At 43.1% G+C, this 16926-nt stretch overlaps 1 protein-coding gene and 1 pseudogene across 2 annotated transcripts; both read right to left on the reverse strand.

The window, feature by feature from the left end:
• Positions 1-350: 350 nt before the first annotated feature.
• On the reverse strand, positions 351-5447 carry LOC125151881 (calmodulin-A-like; annotated as a pseudogene).
• A 1944-nt stretch (positions 5448-7391) lies between these two features.
• Positions 7392-14031, reverse strand: LOC125151132 (C-C motif chemokine 23-like). Of its 2 annotated transcripts, none has more exons than XM_047831613.1 (4): positions 13857-14031; positions 11205-11252; positions 10609-10720; positions 7392-8079 (listed from the first exon to the last, which is right to left on the reverse strand). In XM_047831613.1, the coding sequence occupies exons 1-4, from the start codon at positions 13930-13932 to the stop codon at positions 7941-7943; spliced, it is 375 nt and encodes a 124-aa protein (XP_047687569.1). In that variant the 5' UTR covers positions 13933-14031; the 3' UTR covers positions 7392-7940. The 2 variants fall into 2 exon arrangements, with proteins under 2 accessions (XP_047687569.1, XP_047687570.1); XM_047831614.1 differs by lacking the exon at positions 7392-8079 and adding an exon at positions 9879-10208 and having other exon boundaries at positions 13857-14019.
• Between the last annotated feature and the right edge of the window lie 2895 nt (positions 14032-16926).

Here is a 16926-nt window from a genome sequence, read left to right on the forward strand (position 1 = left end):
AACATTTGTTGAGGGTGGAGTGAGGGAAGCATGGAGAGCCAAGATTTCAGGGAGGAAATTGCCTTCTATTCCCAGTGGCAATACATTTAACTCCTTTGATATAAGCCCTTCCTTTGGTATAGGCTACAGCACAGGGCCTGGGGGTACTGTTGCGCACTTAGTTCAAGATCTAAAGGCTGGGATGTGGCCTGTGACCATTTGGGGAGGTTCAGAATCTGTTTGTCTGGAGATCAGAGGTGATTTAGGGTACCAGGATGAGGTCAGGAGCTCCCCATGTCCAGTCTCACTCATCTGGACTAGGAACTCCTCACTTAAACATTTAACCAGAACCTCCAGCTCCCAGACTCATTGCTACCCTCTCACCGTACCCTGGGGTGAGGAAACACTGTGATGCTCAGTAGATAATTTATTTAACAAACATTACATAACAGCTACACACACCAGCCACTGTCCCAAATGTTTTATGAATAATAGCCCATTTTATCTTAAATAAGCAATGGAGGAAACTGAGGCACAGAGAGCATAAGTAATTTGCCCAAGCTTTGACAGTTGATAAGTGGAATATGGGTTCAGACCCAGGTAGTCTGGTTCCCAAGTCTGTGTTCTTAACCACTATGCTGTGGAGAAACCTGGGGACCCCAACTGAGCTGTCTCTGAAAGTGACCTGGCTTTTCTACAAAGCCTCTAGTCTTAGCTCTTTCTGATCTCGAGTGTATCCCTTTAGGACCTTCTCCTGGCTTCTGACTTTTGTCACAGAGAAGCTTGATGAGTACCTAGAAAATTCTGTGTTCAGGGTTGGCCAGTAGGCTTCACTGATTAGCAGTGGGCTGGAGTTCTGCGTTGCATAGTATTCCAAGGCCATGTCCACACACCTCAGAAGAAGTGCTGTGACTAACACATGCAGCTCACGTGCTATGTATTTGCCATCCTTAGATTGGTCTAAACTGGCCATTTACTGAGGAGGAATTCAGGCTCAAGAAAGGGCCAGGGACTTGCTCATATTTATAGGATGAGTGGGGTGCAGAATAGATCCACCTCTGCAGACTCAGTCCAATGGCCTTTACCATGTTCAGCTTAGGGGCCATTTTGCTTACTGTTGCATTTAGAAGGCTGTTTACATCTCTTCTCCTTTCCTGGACTCATCAGGGCAGGGAACATCTGTTATTTATCTTTGCCCATTCATAAAGAGCCTAACACAATTTGTAAATACATGTTTTAGAAGAACCATGAATAAAGTACTTGAGCTGGTCTAAGTATGTGCATCTCACAGGAAATGGCTGAATTCTCATGCTGAGGTGCCAAGACAGCCATTTATTAGACATGTTCTGTATTTGTTATCATCAATAACAAAACTATTTAAACTCTTCAAATCAAACAATCTAAGGAAATAAGTTGTTTCTGGGGAGAACATGAGTTGGAAGGAAACAGTGTTTACTTTGTTTTCATGGCGACTTAGCCCACTTGCCAAGTTGTTGCTAGGAACCTTACAGGAAATCTCTTGATTTTTCAAGAAGTTATTAAGTTCCTACCTACATTAGTCTGTATATACTAATTGCTAATAAATAACCCCTAAATCTCAGGGGATTAATTAAATGAAGGTATATTTCTTGCTCATGTCACAGTCCAATGTGTGTGAGCAGTGGAATGAGGGTGTGTGTGTTGGAGAAAGCTGTTTCTATTTATGCATGTATTCAGGGACTAAGGCTTCTTCTGTCTGTAATTTCCCCAAGTTTCAACAGTAGGTCTAATTTTGCTACCATAGTGGAAAGCAGAAGAACTGGGAGGTTTTTATGTAACAGTTGTGGGAATGATATAAATTGCTTTCACTTATACTCCATGGCCAGAATGAAGTCACCTGGCTCCAATTTAATGACAAAAGTATGGAAAAAATATATCGTCTGTGTGTCCAGGAGGACAGTGGGATGGATTTCATGACTGCATCACTTCTTTGCCACAATATCAAATTCTAGGTACTGGGCTATACTTGCAGTGTGGGAATGAAGATGACCCTGACCTCAGAGGAGTCATAGCTTAAAGAGGGACTCAAAAAAGTAAACGAAAACTGAAATGCAGTGGGATGAATGTAACTTGGTAGCAACATAGAGGTCCTAAATGTTCTGTTGCCCACTGGTAAGTATGCAGTACCTGTTTAAAAAATATTGAAAATAGTTCCCAAAGCAAGACATATACATTGATTTAAAAAATCAAATAATCCAGAAAGGTGTGTGGAACATAAATTCTCTGAGTTCTTGCTTGTCTGAAGAAGTCATTATTCATCCCTCATACTTGATTGATATTTTCTGCTGGGTATAGAATTCTATACTGAGAGTATGAGAATTTTTTCTGGAGTGGAACTTTATTTGTGGTGACCTGATTTTTCCTCTCTCTAGATTTTTTTTTAGGTTAATAGTCTTTTTACTGGAAAAAAAAGACTAGCATTTATAATTTGGAATGGACGTAAATTGTAATTTCTTGAACAGCAATGATGATGATTGTGCTGAATTCTATAGCCACAGCCCACTTTGCTGGCTCCAAATCATGGTTCAAAAGATTTCAAAAACAGAGTCCAAAGGTGCTTCCCTGGTAAAGGTTTCTTTTAAAAATTTGTGTGAATGGTGACAGCCTGACACCCATTTTGCTCTAGCACAATGTGGTCAATACTAAAGCAACACATGCAGCATGTCACCAGGATGTGTTTCATCATCACCATGGGTCAGGGCCCATGGAAGTACAAGAGGGCCATCCTACTAAGTGGCGCTATGTCTAGACAGTTTATCCTTCACCCATATTTCTGCACAGCATCCTGAAGTGAACCAATTTTAAATGTTTGTTTTCAGTGAACCAGCTATGACAATTTATACTAACATATTGAACTAGAACTTATTTGAATAGATTTATAAATTTTCCTTCCTTCCTTCCTTCTTTCCTTCCTTCTTTCCTTCCTTCCTTCCTTCCTTCCTTCCTTCCTTCCTTCCTTCTTCCCTCCCACTCTCCTTTCCCTTAACTTAGGCTTCCTGTTCAGCATGGAGCCCAATTCAGGGCTTGAACTCATGGCCCTAAGATCAGGACCTGAGCTGAGATCCAGAGTTGGATGCTTAATCGACTGAACCACCCAGACACCCTCATTTTTCATTTTTAACACAAATGCCTGACTCTGCTCAGTTGTCAAGCAGCATGTATGAAAAACTGGCCAACCCAATGTATTAATCATTAACAAATGGAAGTGCAAGGGCTCCTCCAAGTACTTTCATATTGTTAAGGTAGTACAAGTATTTATATTGTAAAACTGATGGGTAGATTGATCTTCAAAGGACAGGACCACCAACCAATACATGCAGATTTTGTGTGTGTGGACAGAAGGTACCTTTGATATTCAGTTTTGCTGTATGGAAACAGAACAAATAAATTAATTTTTTTTTTGGCAAGAGGTAAGTAAAAGATTCATTTTCTTCTAGAGGGAGAAAAGAAGTTGAAAGTAGATCTTCATTTGCAGTCCTCATCTGTATAAATTATTTATTTATTTATATATTTTTAATGTTTATTCTTGAGAGAGAGTGCAAGTAGGGGAGGGGCAGAGAGGGGAACAGAGGATCAGATACTGGGTTCTGTGCTGAAAGCAGAGTCCAATGCAGAGCTTGAACCCACGAACTGTGAGATTATGACCTGAGGCGAAGTTGGATGCTTAACCGACTGAGCCACCCAGGCACCCTTTTTATTTTTTTATTTTATAGAGAGGGTGCAAGTGGGGGAGAGAGGCAGAGGGAGAGAATCTTAAGCAGGCTCCATACTTAGCATGGAGCCCAACTCGGGGCTCAATCCCAAGACTCTGGGATCATGATCTGAGCCAAAAACAAAGTCAGATGCTCAACCAACTGAGCCGCCCAGGTGCCCCGTACAAAATCTTCATAGTTGTTTGTCCATCTCCATTAGTATCTGGCTCTCTGATCATTTCACTGAATTCTTCATCTGTTAGTGTTTCTCTTAAGTTTGTCATGACATGACATAGTTCTGCCACACTGCTGTAACTATTGGCATCCTTGTCAAAGACTCGGAATACCTCATGAATTTCTTCTTTACTGTATGTATCTTTCTAACCATCAGAGTAAAAAATCCTGGGAAGTCAAGGGTGCTGTTACCATCAGCATCCATCTCATTGATCATATCCTGCAATTTGGGTTCTGTTGGGCTCTGACCCAATGACCTCATGGTGGTTCTAAGTTCCTTTGTTGTGATGGTGCCATCACCGTCTTTGTCAAATAGGGAGAAAGCTTCCTTGAACTCAGCAATCTGTTCTTTGATCAGCTGATCAACCATGGTGAGAGCGGAGGGTGGAAGAGCAGAGAGAGCCAGGGTGGCTGCCCCAGTGCAGGGGCTCTGACAGCAGGGGACGCCCCACTGCTGCTGCTAAGGTGTGGTGTGCACTCAATACTGAGTAAACCGGCTGTGCCTGTGAGGCTGCCAGCACCACTGCCCCACTCTCTAGGAGATTTTAGGATTTCTTATTTATCCTTTTTTTTTAAATTTTATTACTTTTTGACACAAGAAGATGATCCAGGCTCATCTTATACTTTGCCCTAGCTCTGGGAACCTGCCATTTCTCCAATGAGCCCTGGATCCCATTAGTGAAGGATGGTTTTGAAAACCCAGGATCTGGGTGCTTACAGTGCTCATTGCTATGGGAAGGGCATTACTTTTAGGTCTGAGCTCTTAGTGGACAAACTAGGAAATATATTGAAGTATGTATGTGTAAATGTGTGTATAAACTTGTATCTATTTCTATTATATCAATTTCACACATTTGTAGCAATTTCTACGTCATTGGTCTAGGTAAATGAAAAGCCAAAAATTTATACCAATACATTCAATTCCAAGTCAACACACAGGGTTTATTTTAATCTTCCCTTTTTAAGTTTCTCTCCCTACTTTAGTAGTGAGAAATCTGGCTCCCATTAACCTCACTATGTTTACTTTGAACTGTCCCCTGTATGTAACAAATCTTCTGGCCATACTGGCTGTGTCTTTTGTCCTGGTCATATAGGCCTCAAGCATGTGGGTCATGCCCTCTGCCCCTGCCCTAGCTGAGTCCTCAGGTGAGCCCCCTAGTTCACAGTAAGAGAATGAATACATGAAGAAAAAAAAAAAAGAGAGAGAGAAAAGGGAATGAGCTATATATTACTTCTAAAATTTACACTGTGGTTCTAAAAGTAAAATAGTAAAAATATAGATGTTTCCATTTGCTATTTTATGCCTTGATGATTTCTATGCAGCTTTAAGTTTTTTTTTCAACTTTTAAGCACATTTTTTCTAGCTGCTATGCACAACTCCTAAGGTTTTTACTTTAAAAAATTCAACATTGGCTGTCAGACTTTTTTTTTTTAGCCATGTTTAAACTTTCCCCAGTTGTATATTTCTTAAAAAAAAATTTTTTTAGAGGCGCCTGGGTGGCTCAGGCGGTTAAGTGTCTGACTTCAGCTCAGGTCGTGATCTCGCGGCTTGTGAGTTCCAGCCCTGCATCAGGCTCTGTGCTGACAGCTCAGAGCCTGGAGTCTGCTTCAGATTCTGTGTCTCCTCCTCTCTCTGCCCCTCCCATGATCATGCTCTGTCTCTCTCTGTCTCTCAGTAATAAATAAATGTTAAAAAAATTTCAAAAAATTTAACGTTTATTTATATTTTAGAGAGACAGAGCACCAGTGGCAGGTGGGGGGGCAGAGCAAGAGGGAGACACAGAACCTGAAGCAGGCTCCAAGCTCTTAGCACAGAGCCTGATGTGGGGCTCGAACTCACAGACCGCAAGATCATGACCAGAGCCGAAGTTGGATGCTTAACTGACTGAGCCACCCAGGTGCCCCTACTTGTTTTATAATTAGACAGCTCTGATGAGTTTCATCATAAAAAAACAAATCAAATATCGACACAAGAACTGGCCCATTTTGTTGTTTGTTCTTTTTTTTTTTTTAAGCTTATTTATTTATTTTGAGAGGGAGAGGCAGATAGGGAGAGAGAATTCCAAGAAGGCTCCAAGATGTCAGCACAAAGCCTGATGCGGAGCTCGATCTCATGAAACCGTGAGATCATGACCTGAATGGAAATCAGCAGTTGGACGCTTAACCGACTGAGCCACCCAGGTGTCCCTGTTGTTTGGTCTTGAGAAGACCATAAAGATTTATTTTTTCAACTCTTTGAAATTATTTTTTGGTTACTAACAAAACATGTACTTTTTATAAAAGTTGCAAACAGTGCTCAAGTGACAAAGTCAGAAGAGAGAATTCCTCTTCAAATTCCCATTCCTCCCTATAGCATCAGCATTACCTGGGAACTTGTTAGAAACACTGATTTGGGGGTGGGGCATTCCATCCTCCTGAATTAGAATTTCTGGGAATAGGATGAGGAAACTGTGTTTTAACAAGCCCTCCAGATTATTATTTTGCATGCTAAAGTTTCAGAAGGCCTGATGTGTAGTATAGCTTTGTAACTGGTGTGCTTATACAGTTGACCCTTGAACAACGTGAATTTGAACTGTGCAGATCTACTTACATGTGGGTTTTTTTTGGTACTGTACATATTATACATTAAATACGGTTCGGTACTGTACATATTTTCTATTTCTTATGATTTTTTTAAACAACATTTTCTCTAGCTTACTTTATTATAAGAATACAGTATATGATACATATAACAAACAAAATATGTGTGAATCAACAGTTTATGTTCTCAGTCAGGCTTCGGGTCAGCAGTAGGCTATTGGTAGGAAAGTTTTGTAGAGTCAGAAGTTATACTTGGATGTTTGACTGCATGGAGGTCAGTGTCTCAAGACCTGCATTGTTCAAAGCGTCAGCCTTTGGGCTGCCTGTATGGGGCCTGAGGAGGTCTGAGCCCCAGGCTCATTGCTCCCAATATCAACAGTCTCATCATTTTAATCCAGTGTTGCATAAAGCTCGGAGATTTAGTGATGATGAATTATATATATGATTCTTGCACACAGATGTCATTGTTTATTCTTATTTTCAATCTTCTCTATATACTGAAATATTTTTGAAGGGCAGGAATCTAGCTTGTTTTGTTCTCATGGTTTTCCTGATGACTACCACAACGTCGAACATGAAGTAGCCACTTAGTCATTGTTTGAGTGACAATAAACATCTGTTTCAGGAATCCAGAGAAAAGGAGATGGGTGCTCTTGCTGGGATAGTGAGGGAGGGTTTTATGGTGACATCTACACTGAACCTTGCAGGCTGCACTGAGTTTAGCTGGGAAGAGTTGAGAGGAGGGGCAGAGGTGCCACAAGAAAGCAAGGAAGCAAAAAAGGAACATGCTGTTTTTGAGGACTTGTGAAAATAGAGTATGCGAGTTTTATGTAATTGGCCTAGACATAGCATGCCATCGTCCCCTCCAAGACCCCAAAGACCAGAATGACCAGATGCTCAGTTAGAAAGGAACATCTCAGTGTCTATCCCTCATTTCTTTTCAGCTGCCATTGTCATGACCCAAAGCCTTGACTAGGAGACACTTAGTCCTCTGCCATCTGTACTGCTCTGTGGGTCTATGCTCTCCATTTCATTCTACTGAGCTGACGACTTGGCCAGCTAGAGAACCCGATGACATCACACACACTCCTCCTGGGTGTAGCACAGTTTCAACCCAACAACTTTTTGAGATTTTTCAATGAGGATTCACTGAAGCCAAAAAGTTGCTGTTGTGATCATTCAGTCATTGATTCTAGGGCTCAGTGGGCTGGTGTTAACTCAAAGGTGCTGAATCCAAACAGAATACAGTGAAGTGAAGAGAGCAACAGGAGAGATCATAAATGAGTCAAAATATAAGCTGGAACCCTGAGCATCTGTGTTTGCCTCTTCCACCTCCCCAAGTCCCATGGAAATGGCAGAAGAAATATGAAAATGAAAATAAGTTTGTAGTAGCAGAGGAAATCAGAAAAGGTAACATCAGCTGACCGTAAGATGAGACATTTCTGTTCTATATAAAGGACATGTGTCAGCTTGATGGCAAAATAAGGAGGCTGAAAAACTTGTTTCATCATACAGGTGAAGGAGATCATTGACAGAACATCTTCTCAGTGGCACCCTAGGTAACACAAAGGGCAGAGTCAGTGGATGTTGGGAAAAGAAACTACGACTTTGCCAGTCCCCGTTTCAGGACAGATGGGTGTGGGATTTGCCCCAGGATAAAGCTACAAGTACAGTTCTCTAAGTAAAGAAGGATATCTGCTTTGGGAGTCTTCCAGAGAGGACGATGGGCCCAAGAGAGAACTGGGCAGTACCCAGGACAACCTCTGGTCAAAGACAAGAAAGAAGTCCCACTGCCCCACCCCCTAGAAACAAAGCTCTCTGACAACCTCAGTGAAGGCCTGACCAGTCCCACTTCCTCCTCACCCACCCAAGCCAAGGCCCCCCATCATTGGAATCTGCATTAACAACCAGGGAACTAGGGATTTCCACTTAGGTTGAGAAAAGAGAAAGGCATCCCTGAAGGTGTGAAATTTACCAAGGCACAGGTCCACCAACTAACCTGCCTACCTTTCTTCCTGCAGCTCCTAAAATGGTACCTTGAAGTGAGGTCCTTCCTAGGACCACCTGCATAAGAATCACCTGGAATGCTTGGTTAAATTGGGTACATCTATGCCCTACCTCTTATTCTCCAGTCATCTTCTGTCCACCCCTACTCCCAAATGATGGAGTAAAAGAAACTTTTCTACACTGAAGTCAAACCTTTAAAATGAGCTATTTTAGCAGAGAGGATAAGGAAAGACATAGTGTGAATGTGTATTTGATTGCTTTAGAGTGATAATAACTCCCAGCTTTAATCATTATCTCAGGGGCACCTGGGTGGCTCAGTCAGTTAAGCATCTGACTCTTGGTTTCAGCTCAGGTCATGATCTCATAGTTTATCAGTACGAGTCCCGCATTGGGCTCTGCAGCAACAGTGTGGAGGCTGCTTGGGATTCTCTGTCTTCCTCTCTCTCTCTGCCCTTCACATGCTTGCTCTCTCTCTCTCTCTCAGAAAAATAAATAAACTTAAAAAAATCATTGTCTCAGGTTTCTTCTTCTAATAGTGTTTATTATTACAAAGGATATTTGGTTATCGATTAGTTTTTTTTCCCTATAGCTTTTTATGGCAAATCACCCAAAAAGTAAGCATAGGTTTTAAACTTTTTTGGAATCAAAAACTGTTTTGTTGTTGTTTAGAATTCAGTGTTTTCTTCTGAATTTTGAGACAGTTGACCTAGATTTACTAATTACAAATATAAACATATATGCTTTAATGGATATGAATGTAAAATTGATATTCACTCCAACTTTGAATGTTTGTCTTAATGTCCTTTACCTTTAAAGAGGAAATCTTTTAGGAAGTTATATCTACTGAGAGAAAACATCCAAAATGTAGAAATAAGGCAGGAAAAGGATGACTGCAGACAGCTCTTCCAATGTCATTTGGAACATTGTCCAAAAGGCCCACCCCAGGGTTCCTAAATCTGCAGGGTGAATGTCCTCTTGAGTGATGTTCTACTTACTATTGACGGGGCCCCAGACTTTGTGAAATTACATTAACATGCAAATATTTATCTAGCACAGATGTAAATGATTTTTGTCTAGTAGATAAGATAATCACCCAAATCACAGTTGTATTGTCTTACAGGATATTACCCTGTTTTTCCCTGACTTAACATTTTAGAATGCCATCCCCAGTTAATGATATAAGTCTCTGTTCCACAGATGACCTTTGGCTCCATTTTATGGTTCCCTCATTAAATAGGTTAAGTACATTTTGGACACATATTCAATCTATGTTTGAATGAGTTTGAATGTTTTTAGCTTTTAAAAAATTCTCTTATGTTTCATTTCAAAAAAGAACGCAGAATCCAGTTTTCAGCAATTCCTATAGTTTGTTTTTCCTCTTAAATTTCAAGGAAAGCTACATTGGATACTCTTTATTAATGCATTGCTTTTTATAACCAGAGCAGAAAGAACAGTAATGGTTGCTTTTTAAAAAAATAGGCCAAGAAAATCCCAGGAGGTAGTTGGGACAGGAGAAGTGGAAATAGGGGTGGCTGGCACCTAGTATCCCTTCTCCTCAAGCAAGCTTCCTTTTTCTCAGGTCTGTATCATTAGTTCGACTTCAGGGACCTCACGCAATTCTGAACTCCCAAATCAAAGGGGTTGGCACAGACACGCTGCCCCTTCTTGGTGAGGAAGCTGGGGAGCAAGGTGGAGAAAAATTACAAACTAAGGGGGGTTCAGCAAATAGGGATGGGGAGCCCCATCCTCCCTGGCCCTGGGATCCCTCACTCAGCCCAGCCTGTCCTTTTCTTTCTCTGCTGCAGGGGCTCAGGGCACTTCCTCTCTGAGACCCTGCGTCTGCTGAGGTGCCTTAGTGACTCATGGGAGTCTCCTTGGGCAGCCTTTCTTCTGTTCTCTCCTTCTGTCTCCAGCCTCCCTCTTCAGGAACATCTCATACCTGATGCCCTGCAGGATCCTAATTAGGACACGTGCCTATCATGACCTGGCAGGATCCATAGGGTGGGTGGGACTTTTCTAGATACCTGTCCATCAGGCCCTCCCCTCCCAAGACATGGCTGGTGAGCTTGGTGCTTACATGACACCTGGCTGGGAGCACCCGCTGCTTGTTTCATAGTAATCTTCCATGAATCCACATCGGATTTTCCGTGGAGTGTAGTGGGTGCAGCAGTCAGAGGGACGGTGAAAGCCTGCAGCAAGGGGAAAGGGTCATTTAGGGACTGGGTCTCTTTTTGAGGAAGACTAGATCCTTTTCCCCTTTCCTCCAAAGTCCTGGGGAGGGTGAGAAGGCACAGGACTTCAAAGGGAACATTCTCTTCCTCGGCCAGCACTTGCTTCCCTCTCCTCAGGGCTGAGCTATGTGTCTGGGGGCACCCAGGCAGGGCCACAGCAGGGCCATGATCATTTCTGAAAGAAGAGGAAACTTCTGATGCCTGCAGGAGGCATTCGAGAGCACCTGCTGTCCCAGGGGATCCAACTCAGGAGACAGCTGGGCGGAATAGAGGTCACCCCTAAAATTCTATCCCGATCTTCCTTGGGATGTTCGCCACCTTCAGGATCTTTCCCCCCTTTCCCCCAACCCCCACCTCATAAATGAGGTGTTTTGAAGCCACCGGGAAGACCTGTGCAGCTGCTGCTTTTAAACATAAGCTATAATATAACATATACTTTTACCTTGCAGATGTATCGAGGTTTCATGCGGACGTATTGCCACCATGGGTTCTATTTGGGAGAAACAAGGGAAGAGAAGTCACACAGGTAGCATTGCCTCAGTATCTCCACCAGTCTCATTCCTCAGCCCCATCCCCTGGTAGGGAGGTGATGATGCTGGACCACTGGACACTGTCTGGGTTCTAGGTCTGCCTCAGGGCCCATTGTCTCTCTTAGGGCCCTGAGATGTTTCAGAAAACTCTTGAAATTGTTTGGGATGTGAAATCATCCTGTTGACTTTGAAATACAAAAAGCAAACCGAGGGGCGCCTGGGTGGCTCAGTCGGTTAAGCGGCCGACTTCGGCTCAGGTCATGATCTCGCGGTCTGTGAGTTCGAGCCCCACGCTGGGCTCTGTGCTGACAGCTCAGAGCCTGGAGCCTGTTTCAGATTCTGTGTCTCCCTCTCTCTGACCCTCCCCCGTTCATGCTCTGTCTCTCTCTGTCTCAAAAATAAATAAACGTTTAAAAAAATTTCAAAAAGCAAACCGTAAATCCCAAATGAATAAATCAGTTGAATTAGCTACATAATGTGATACAGCCCACAATACTTTCTGTACATTTCCGGAATCCACAGGGCTCAGGAAACAGAAACATTTTTTATTAACTGATTTGGTGGCACAGTGCCACCCAGGGTGAAGAGAAGCTATTTATAATCTTTATTTATTCCATTAGCATAAATATTTGTATGTGTTTGCTGCAAAAGTACTACTATGTTTGAAGTACACTTCCCCAGCTCTGCCAGGGATGTTAAGTAATGTCCAGGTATATGTTGCCTTTTAAAAAATGATACTTATTGCATTGCAAATGTGAAATATACATAATAAACATTTATAATTTTAAGCATTTTTAAAAGTGTACAGTTCAGTGGCATTAAGCATATTCACATATTGTGCAACCATGACCGCAATCCATCCACAGAATGGTTTTCATCTTGCAAAACTGAAACTCCTTACTATGAAGCAATAACTCCCATTTTTCCTCCCCCTGAGCCCCAGGCCACTACCATTCTTTCTGTTCCTGAATTTGACTACTTTGAGTACCTCGTATGAGTGGAGTCATACAGTATTTGTCCTTTTGTGACTGGTATATCTCACTTAACATAATGTCTTCAATGTTCATCCATTTTTTAGCCTTTATACGGCTGAATAATGTTTTGTTGTATGTATATACCCCATTAAAAAAATCTCTTCATTTGTTGACGGACACTTGGGCTGCTCTTACCTTTTGACTGTAATGAATAATGCTGTTATTAGCATGGGTTTACACATATCTCTTCATGTACCTGCTTCCAGTTCTTTTGGGTATAATTTCAGAGTGGGATTGTTACATCATATTCTATTACTACTTAATTTATTTTTAATTTAAAAGTTTATTTATTTTGAGGAGAGAGCATGTGAGGAGGGAGGTGCAGAGAGAGAGAGAGAGAGAGAGAGAGAGAGAGAGGGAGAGAAAGAGAGAGGGAGAGAAAGACCGAGAAAGACAGAGACAGACAGACAGACAATCCCAAGCAAGTTTCATGCTGTCAGTGCAGAGCCCGACTGGGGGCTCAATCTCATGAACCGTGAGATCATGACCTGAGCCAAAACCAACAATTGGATAGTCAACCAACTGAGCCACCCAGGTGCCCCTATATTACCTTTTTAAAAATGGAATAGTTCTGCATTCCAAAACACATCCAGCGCCAAAGTTTTTGATTAGGGATTGTGGACCTGCATTTTGCTAACTAGTCAAACCCAACCACACTTTTAGCTTATTTCTTATATAGTTACATATGAATTCTATTTAAGGAGGTATGCACTGAGGCATGCATGAATTCTATTTAAGGAGGTATACTTGATATGTTTGCTATGAGGTGTGTGGTGCTTGCAAAATAAAATCTTCAGTGGCCTTGTCTTTCCATAGCAGCCTCCTAACTAGCTCGGACCCTCATTCTACCACCTAATAGTTGTGTAATCTTGAGCAAGTTGTCTAAATTTCTTATGCCTCAGTTTTCTCAACTGCAAAATCAGAATGATGATAATAATATATGCAAAACTATACAAGTTGTCGATAGTCTACCCCACAGGGTTGTTAGGGGGATCTAATGTATTAAGTCCATAAGACACTTAGAACAGTGCCTGCTTGCATATAGGAAGCACTAGATACTTATTTGTTAAATACATAGAATGGTTAGGTGACTTGGGTGAGTCACTTTCCTGGCTTGTCCCATTTCCTCTTCAAAATGATAGTTTTACACTAGATGGTATGTAATCCTTCTAACATTGTAGAATTCTATGCTTCTTTCTACAAATTTACAATTTCACTACACTTCTTTTGATTTAGCACTTAACCACCCTAGTTCAGCTAAGAGAAGGTATCAAATAATTCTGGTCATGAAAAGGGAGAGGATTATTTCCCTTAGGGGGACCAGTCATTTGTACAGTTTTTCCCAGAGACCAAAGGCTGCAGAGGGAGGTCCACACCCTACTGCTGCTGCTTTTAAACAAGTGGCAAATTCACATCTGCATCTGGGACAGGGAGCAGTCACAGGAGGACAAAGGTGTCCTTTTGTGTCTCCTCTCCAGATTGCAAGTTACCATGGAGCTTATCACCAGTGAGAAGGCTCACTGAACTCACCATGAAGGGCCTGGACCTGGGCTCCAAAGGCAGTAGCAACAATGAGGAAGGGGAGGGCAGCTGCGAAGACCTTCATTTTCCCAGTGGAAGGTGAAGCTGGTCTGGGGACTCGTGGCACTGTGCTCTCTGATACCCTGGGATCCCAGTTCTGCTCTTGTATTTATAAGAGAGGAGGATCAGGAAGTCACAGGGCAGAGGGTCAGAATTCTATTCTTTGGTTATACAATAGACAACATGCTATTTCTGAAAAACGGAACAAGGCTGAGAATGCAATAGGAAGTAGAGGGCAAAAGTGCCTTCATGCTTTCCCAACTGCCCAGTGGATACAGGCACAGAGAGTGACTATTTCATGAAGGACTCTTCCTCCAGGAAATTCATTTCATCCTTGATGTTGCAGTGTTTTCCTCAGGAGTTAAGTACCTTCAAGTGCACAAATAGTTGGTAAACTGGTCATGAGATTCCTTATGCAGACTCCTGATCCTTGACCCTTCTCTTTGTTTCATGCCCCATATCCAAGCCATTCATAAACACAGTTGATTCTACTTTCAAAAACATATCCAGAATCTCATTATTCCTCAGCACCTCCTCTCTCTCCACCTGGTCCAGGCTACCCTTGTCTCTCACAGAGATTCTTGCAAAAGCTTCCAACTTGTCTCTTTAATGACTTTGTGCCCTTCAGGTCATTCTCAGCAATGCAGCTGTAGTGACCCTGTTAAAGTGTCAATCAACTCTGGTATCCTGTTTAAAACCCTCCAATGGCTTAAAAAAAAAGTATTTACTTTTGAGAGAGAGAGAGAGAGAGAGAGAGAGAGAGGCAGAGAGAGGGGGAGACAGAATCCTATGCAGGCTTCTCACTGTCAGCACAGAGCCCAATGTGGGGCTCAAACCCAAGAACTGTGAGGTCATGAACTGAGCCCAGACCAAGAGTTAGACACTTAACTGACTGAGTCATCCCGGTGCCTCCTGTTTTTTAAAAAAGTGTTTATACTTTATTTATTTAGTTTTTAATGTTATTTTTGAGAGAGAGAGCCTCCAATGGCTTTTTAATCCCGCTCAGTGTAAACCCCAATCCTTTTAATAATCTGCAAGCTCCTGTGTGATATGTAGTTTGTAGTCGTGACCCAGTGTGAGAAGTGAGATGATTCATTTTCAGAAATACCAAATAAGAGCTGTTCTGTCTTGTTAAAATAGGTTTATAACCTATTGGAAATATGTACGAACCCAACCCCCCACCCCCAACAATGGAGCCCCACACCCTTAGACACTTCACTTCCTGGTTCTTCTTCCCCTCTCCATTTCACAGGCTTATTTTCGTGGGCTTTGCAATGAGCATGTGCCAAAGAACTGAAGTCTCTGTGTCACCTCAAGGAATGTGCATTTGTTCCAATCAGACTACTTTTTGCCTTACATGGGCATAGGCAACTTTGGGTAAGGATGTAGCCTCTGTATACTCAGCCAATGAGGAACCAGGGGAGGGACTTGCCTCTGTATACTCAGCCAATGAGGAACTAGGAGAGGGACTTGCATGCTAGGAGATAAATTGCCTGCTGTAACCGACCCTGGTGTGCCTATCCATCAGACACCGGCTCTTGCAAGAACGTTGATTAAAGCCTTGCTTCACTGTGCTCTGAGTCTCTGTGTCCCTCCTTTGATTGGGTCAGTGGGCTTATTTCTCACACCCAGGCAGCCCCGGGTTGGCACACAAGCATTGGCTCTTTTGGATGATGAAACTGAGAGGTGAGAGGCAGAGGATTAGGAGTGAAACCTCCCTTCAGCTATCCTCCTCATGGAATCCTGTAAACTTCTAGATTAGGGCCAGTCTCCTTTCTGAGGGATTGTCCTCTATTCCCCAGGACCCCAGACAGTGTCTTCTTCAGTGATTCGTGTGCCCCTCAGCTGACTCCCCTCTTCATCTTCTCCCTCCCAGACTCAGGCCCTCTCTACCCACTGGGATAGGCACCCACACCCATCTCCCTGTGGGTCCAGCCCAGGCCAGAAGGCCACAGCCTCTCCCTGTGTCTGTATACTTGGCAGGTGTTCAGAAGTCTACGCCTCCCCCTGGAAAGTACCCACTCAAGCCTTGCTGGCTTCTTATCACCACTGAAGGTTAACTGCTTCAAGGCAGAAAGGACAGGTCTTAAAAGAACGTGTCACAGACCATGTGGGATTTTCTGAGAGACAGAAGAGAGACCATAGGTGCAACCTTTGCTTCTGCCCAGAGAAGGGTGGTGTGAGGCTGGGCCATGTCCACTAGGAGACCTGGACCTTCTTCTCTGTTTGTGACAGGATGGGGATGGAGGAAAGAGGAGGCAGCAGCATACCATGGGGAGGGGATGGCCTGGCCCCCTTCTGGATGCCTATTCCTCCTTCTATTTTTAAGTTTATCTTTTTCTTTTTTGTTAAGTTTGTTTATTTTTGAGAGACAGAGAGAGAGAGAGAGAGAGAGAGAACCAGAGGGGGAGGTGCAGAGCGGGTGGTGGAAAGATCTGAACTGGGCTCTGTGCTGACAGCAGAGAGCCCCATGTGGGGCTCGAGCTCATGAGAATTGTGAGATCATGATCCGAGCCGAAGTCGGATGCTCAACCGACTGAGCCACCCAGGAGCCCCTAAATTAGTCTTTTTCTAATACCTCTCTTCTTCTGTACTAACCCCTCCTGTCCACTCCTTCCCTCAAACCCTCCCAAAGGCTGGACTATGCCTCTGTGGGCACCCAGGGCAGGCCACAACAGGGCAGACCTGTCCTCCATGCACAAGGAAGCAGTCACTACCATTTCCCAATCCCTCCAGGCCTCAGGAAGATGCTGGATTGGGAAGGGGAGGTTTGTCTGTATCCACCCAGCACAGCAAAGCATTCACCGTGAAGCAGGAAGACCAGGTTTGTCTTTGTTTCTGCTTCTGAAAGCTGTGTGGCCCTAGAGAGGACACTTACCCTTGGTGGGCCTCTGTCCTTGAAACTGTGAATCACACCAGACGGGGCATTGCATTGAGTATCAGGTGTTGGTCCATGTCTATTGACATAACTAATTGCTAAAATTCCCAACCTTTGCACAATACAAGCAGATGTTACCAG

The sequence above is a fragment of the Prionailurus viverrinus genome, chromosome E1 (genome assembly GCF_022837055.1).
Source record: "Prionailurus viverrinus isolate Anna chromosome E1, UM_Priviv_1.0, whole genome shotgun sequence".
NCBI lineage: Eukaryota > Metazoa > Chordata > Mammalia > Carnivora > Felidae > Prionailurus > Prionailurus viverrinus.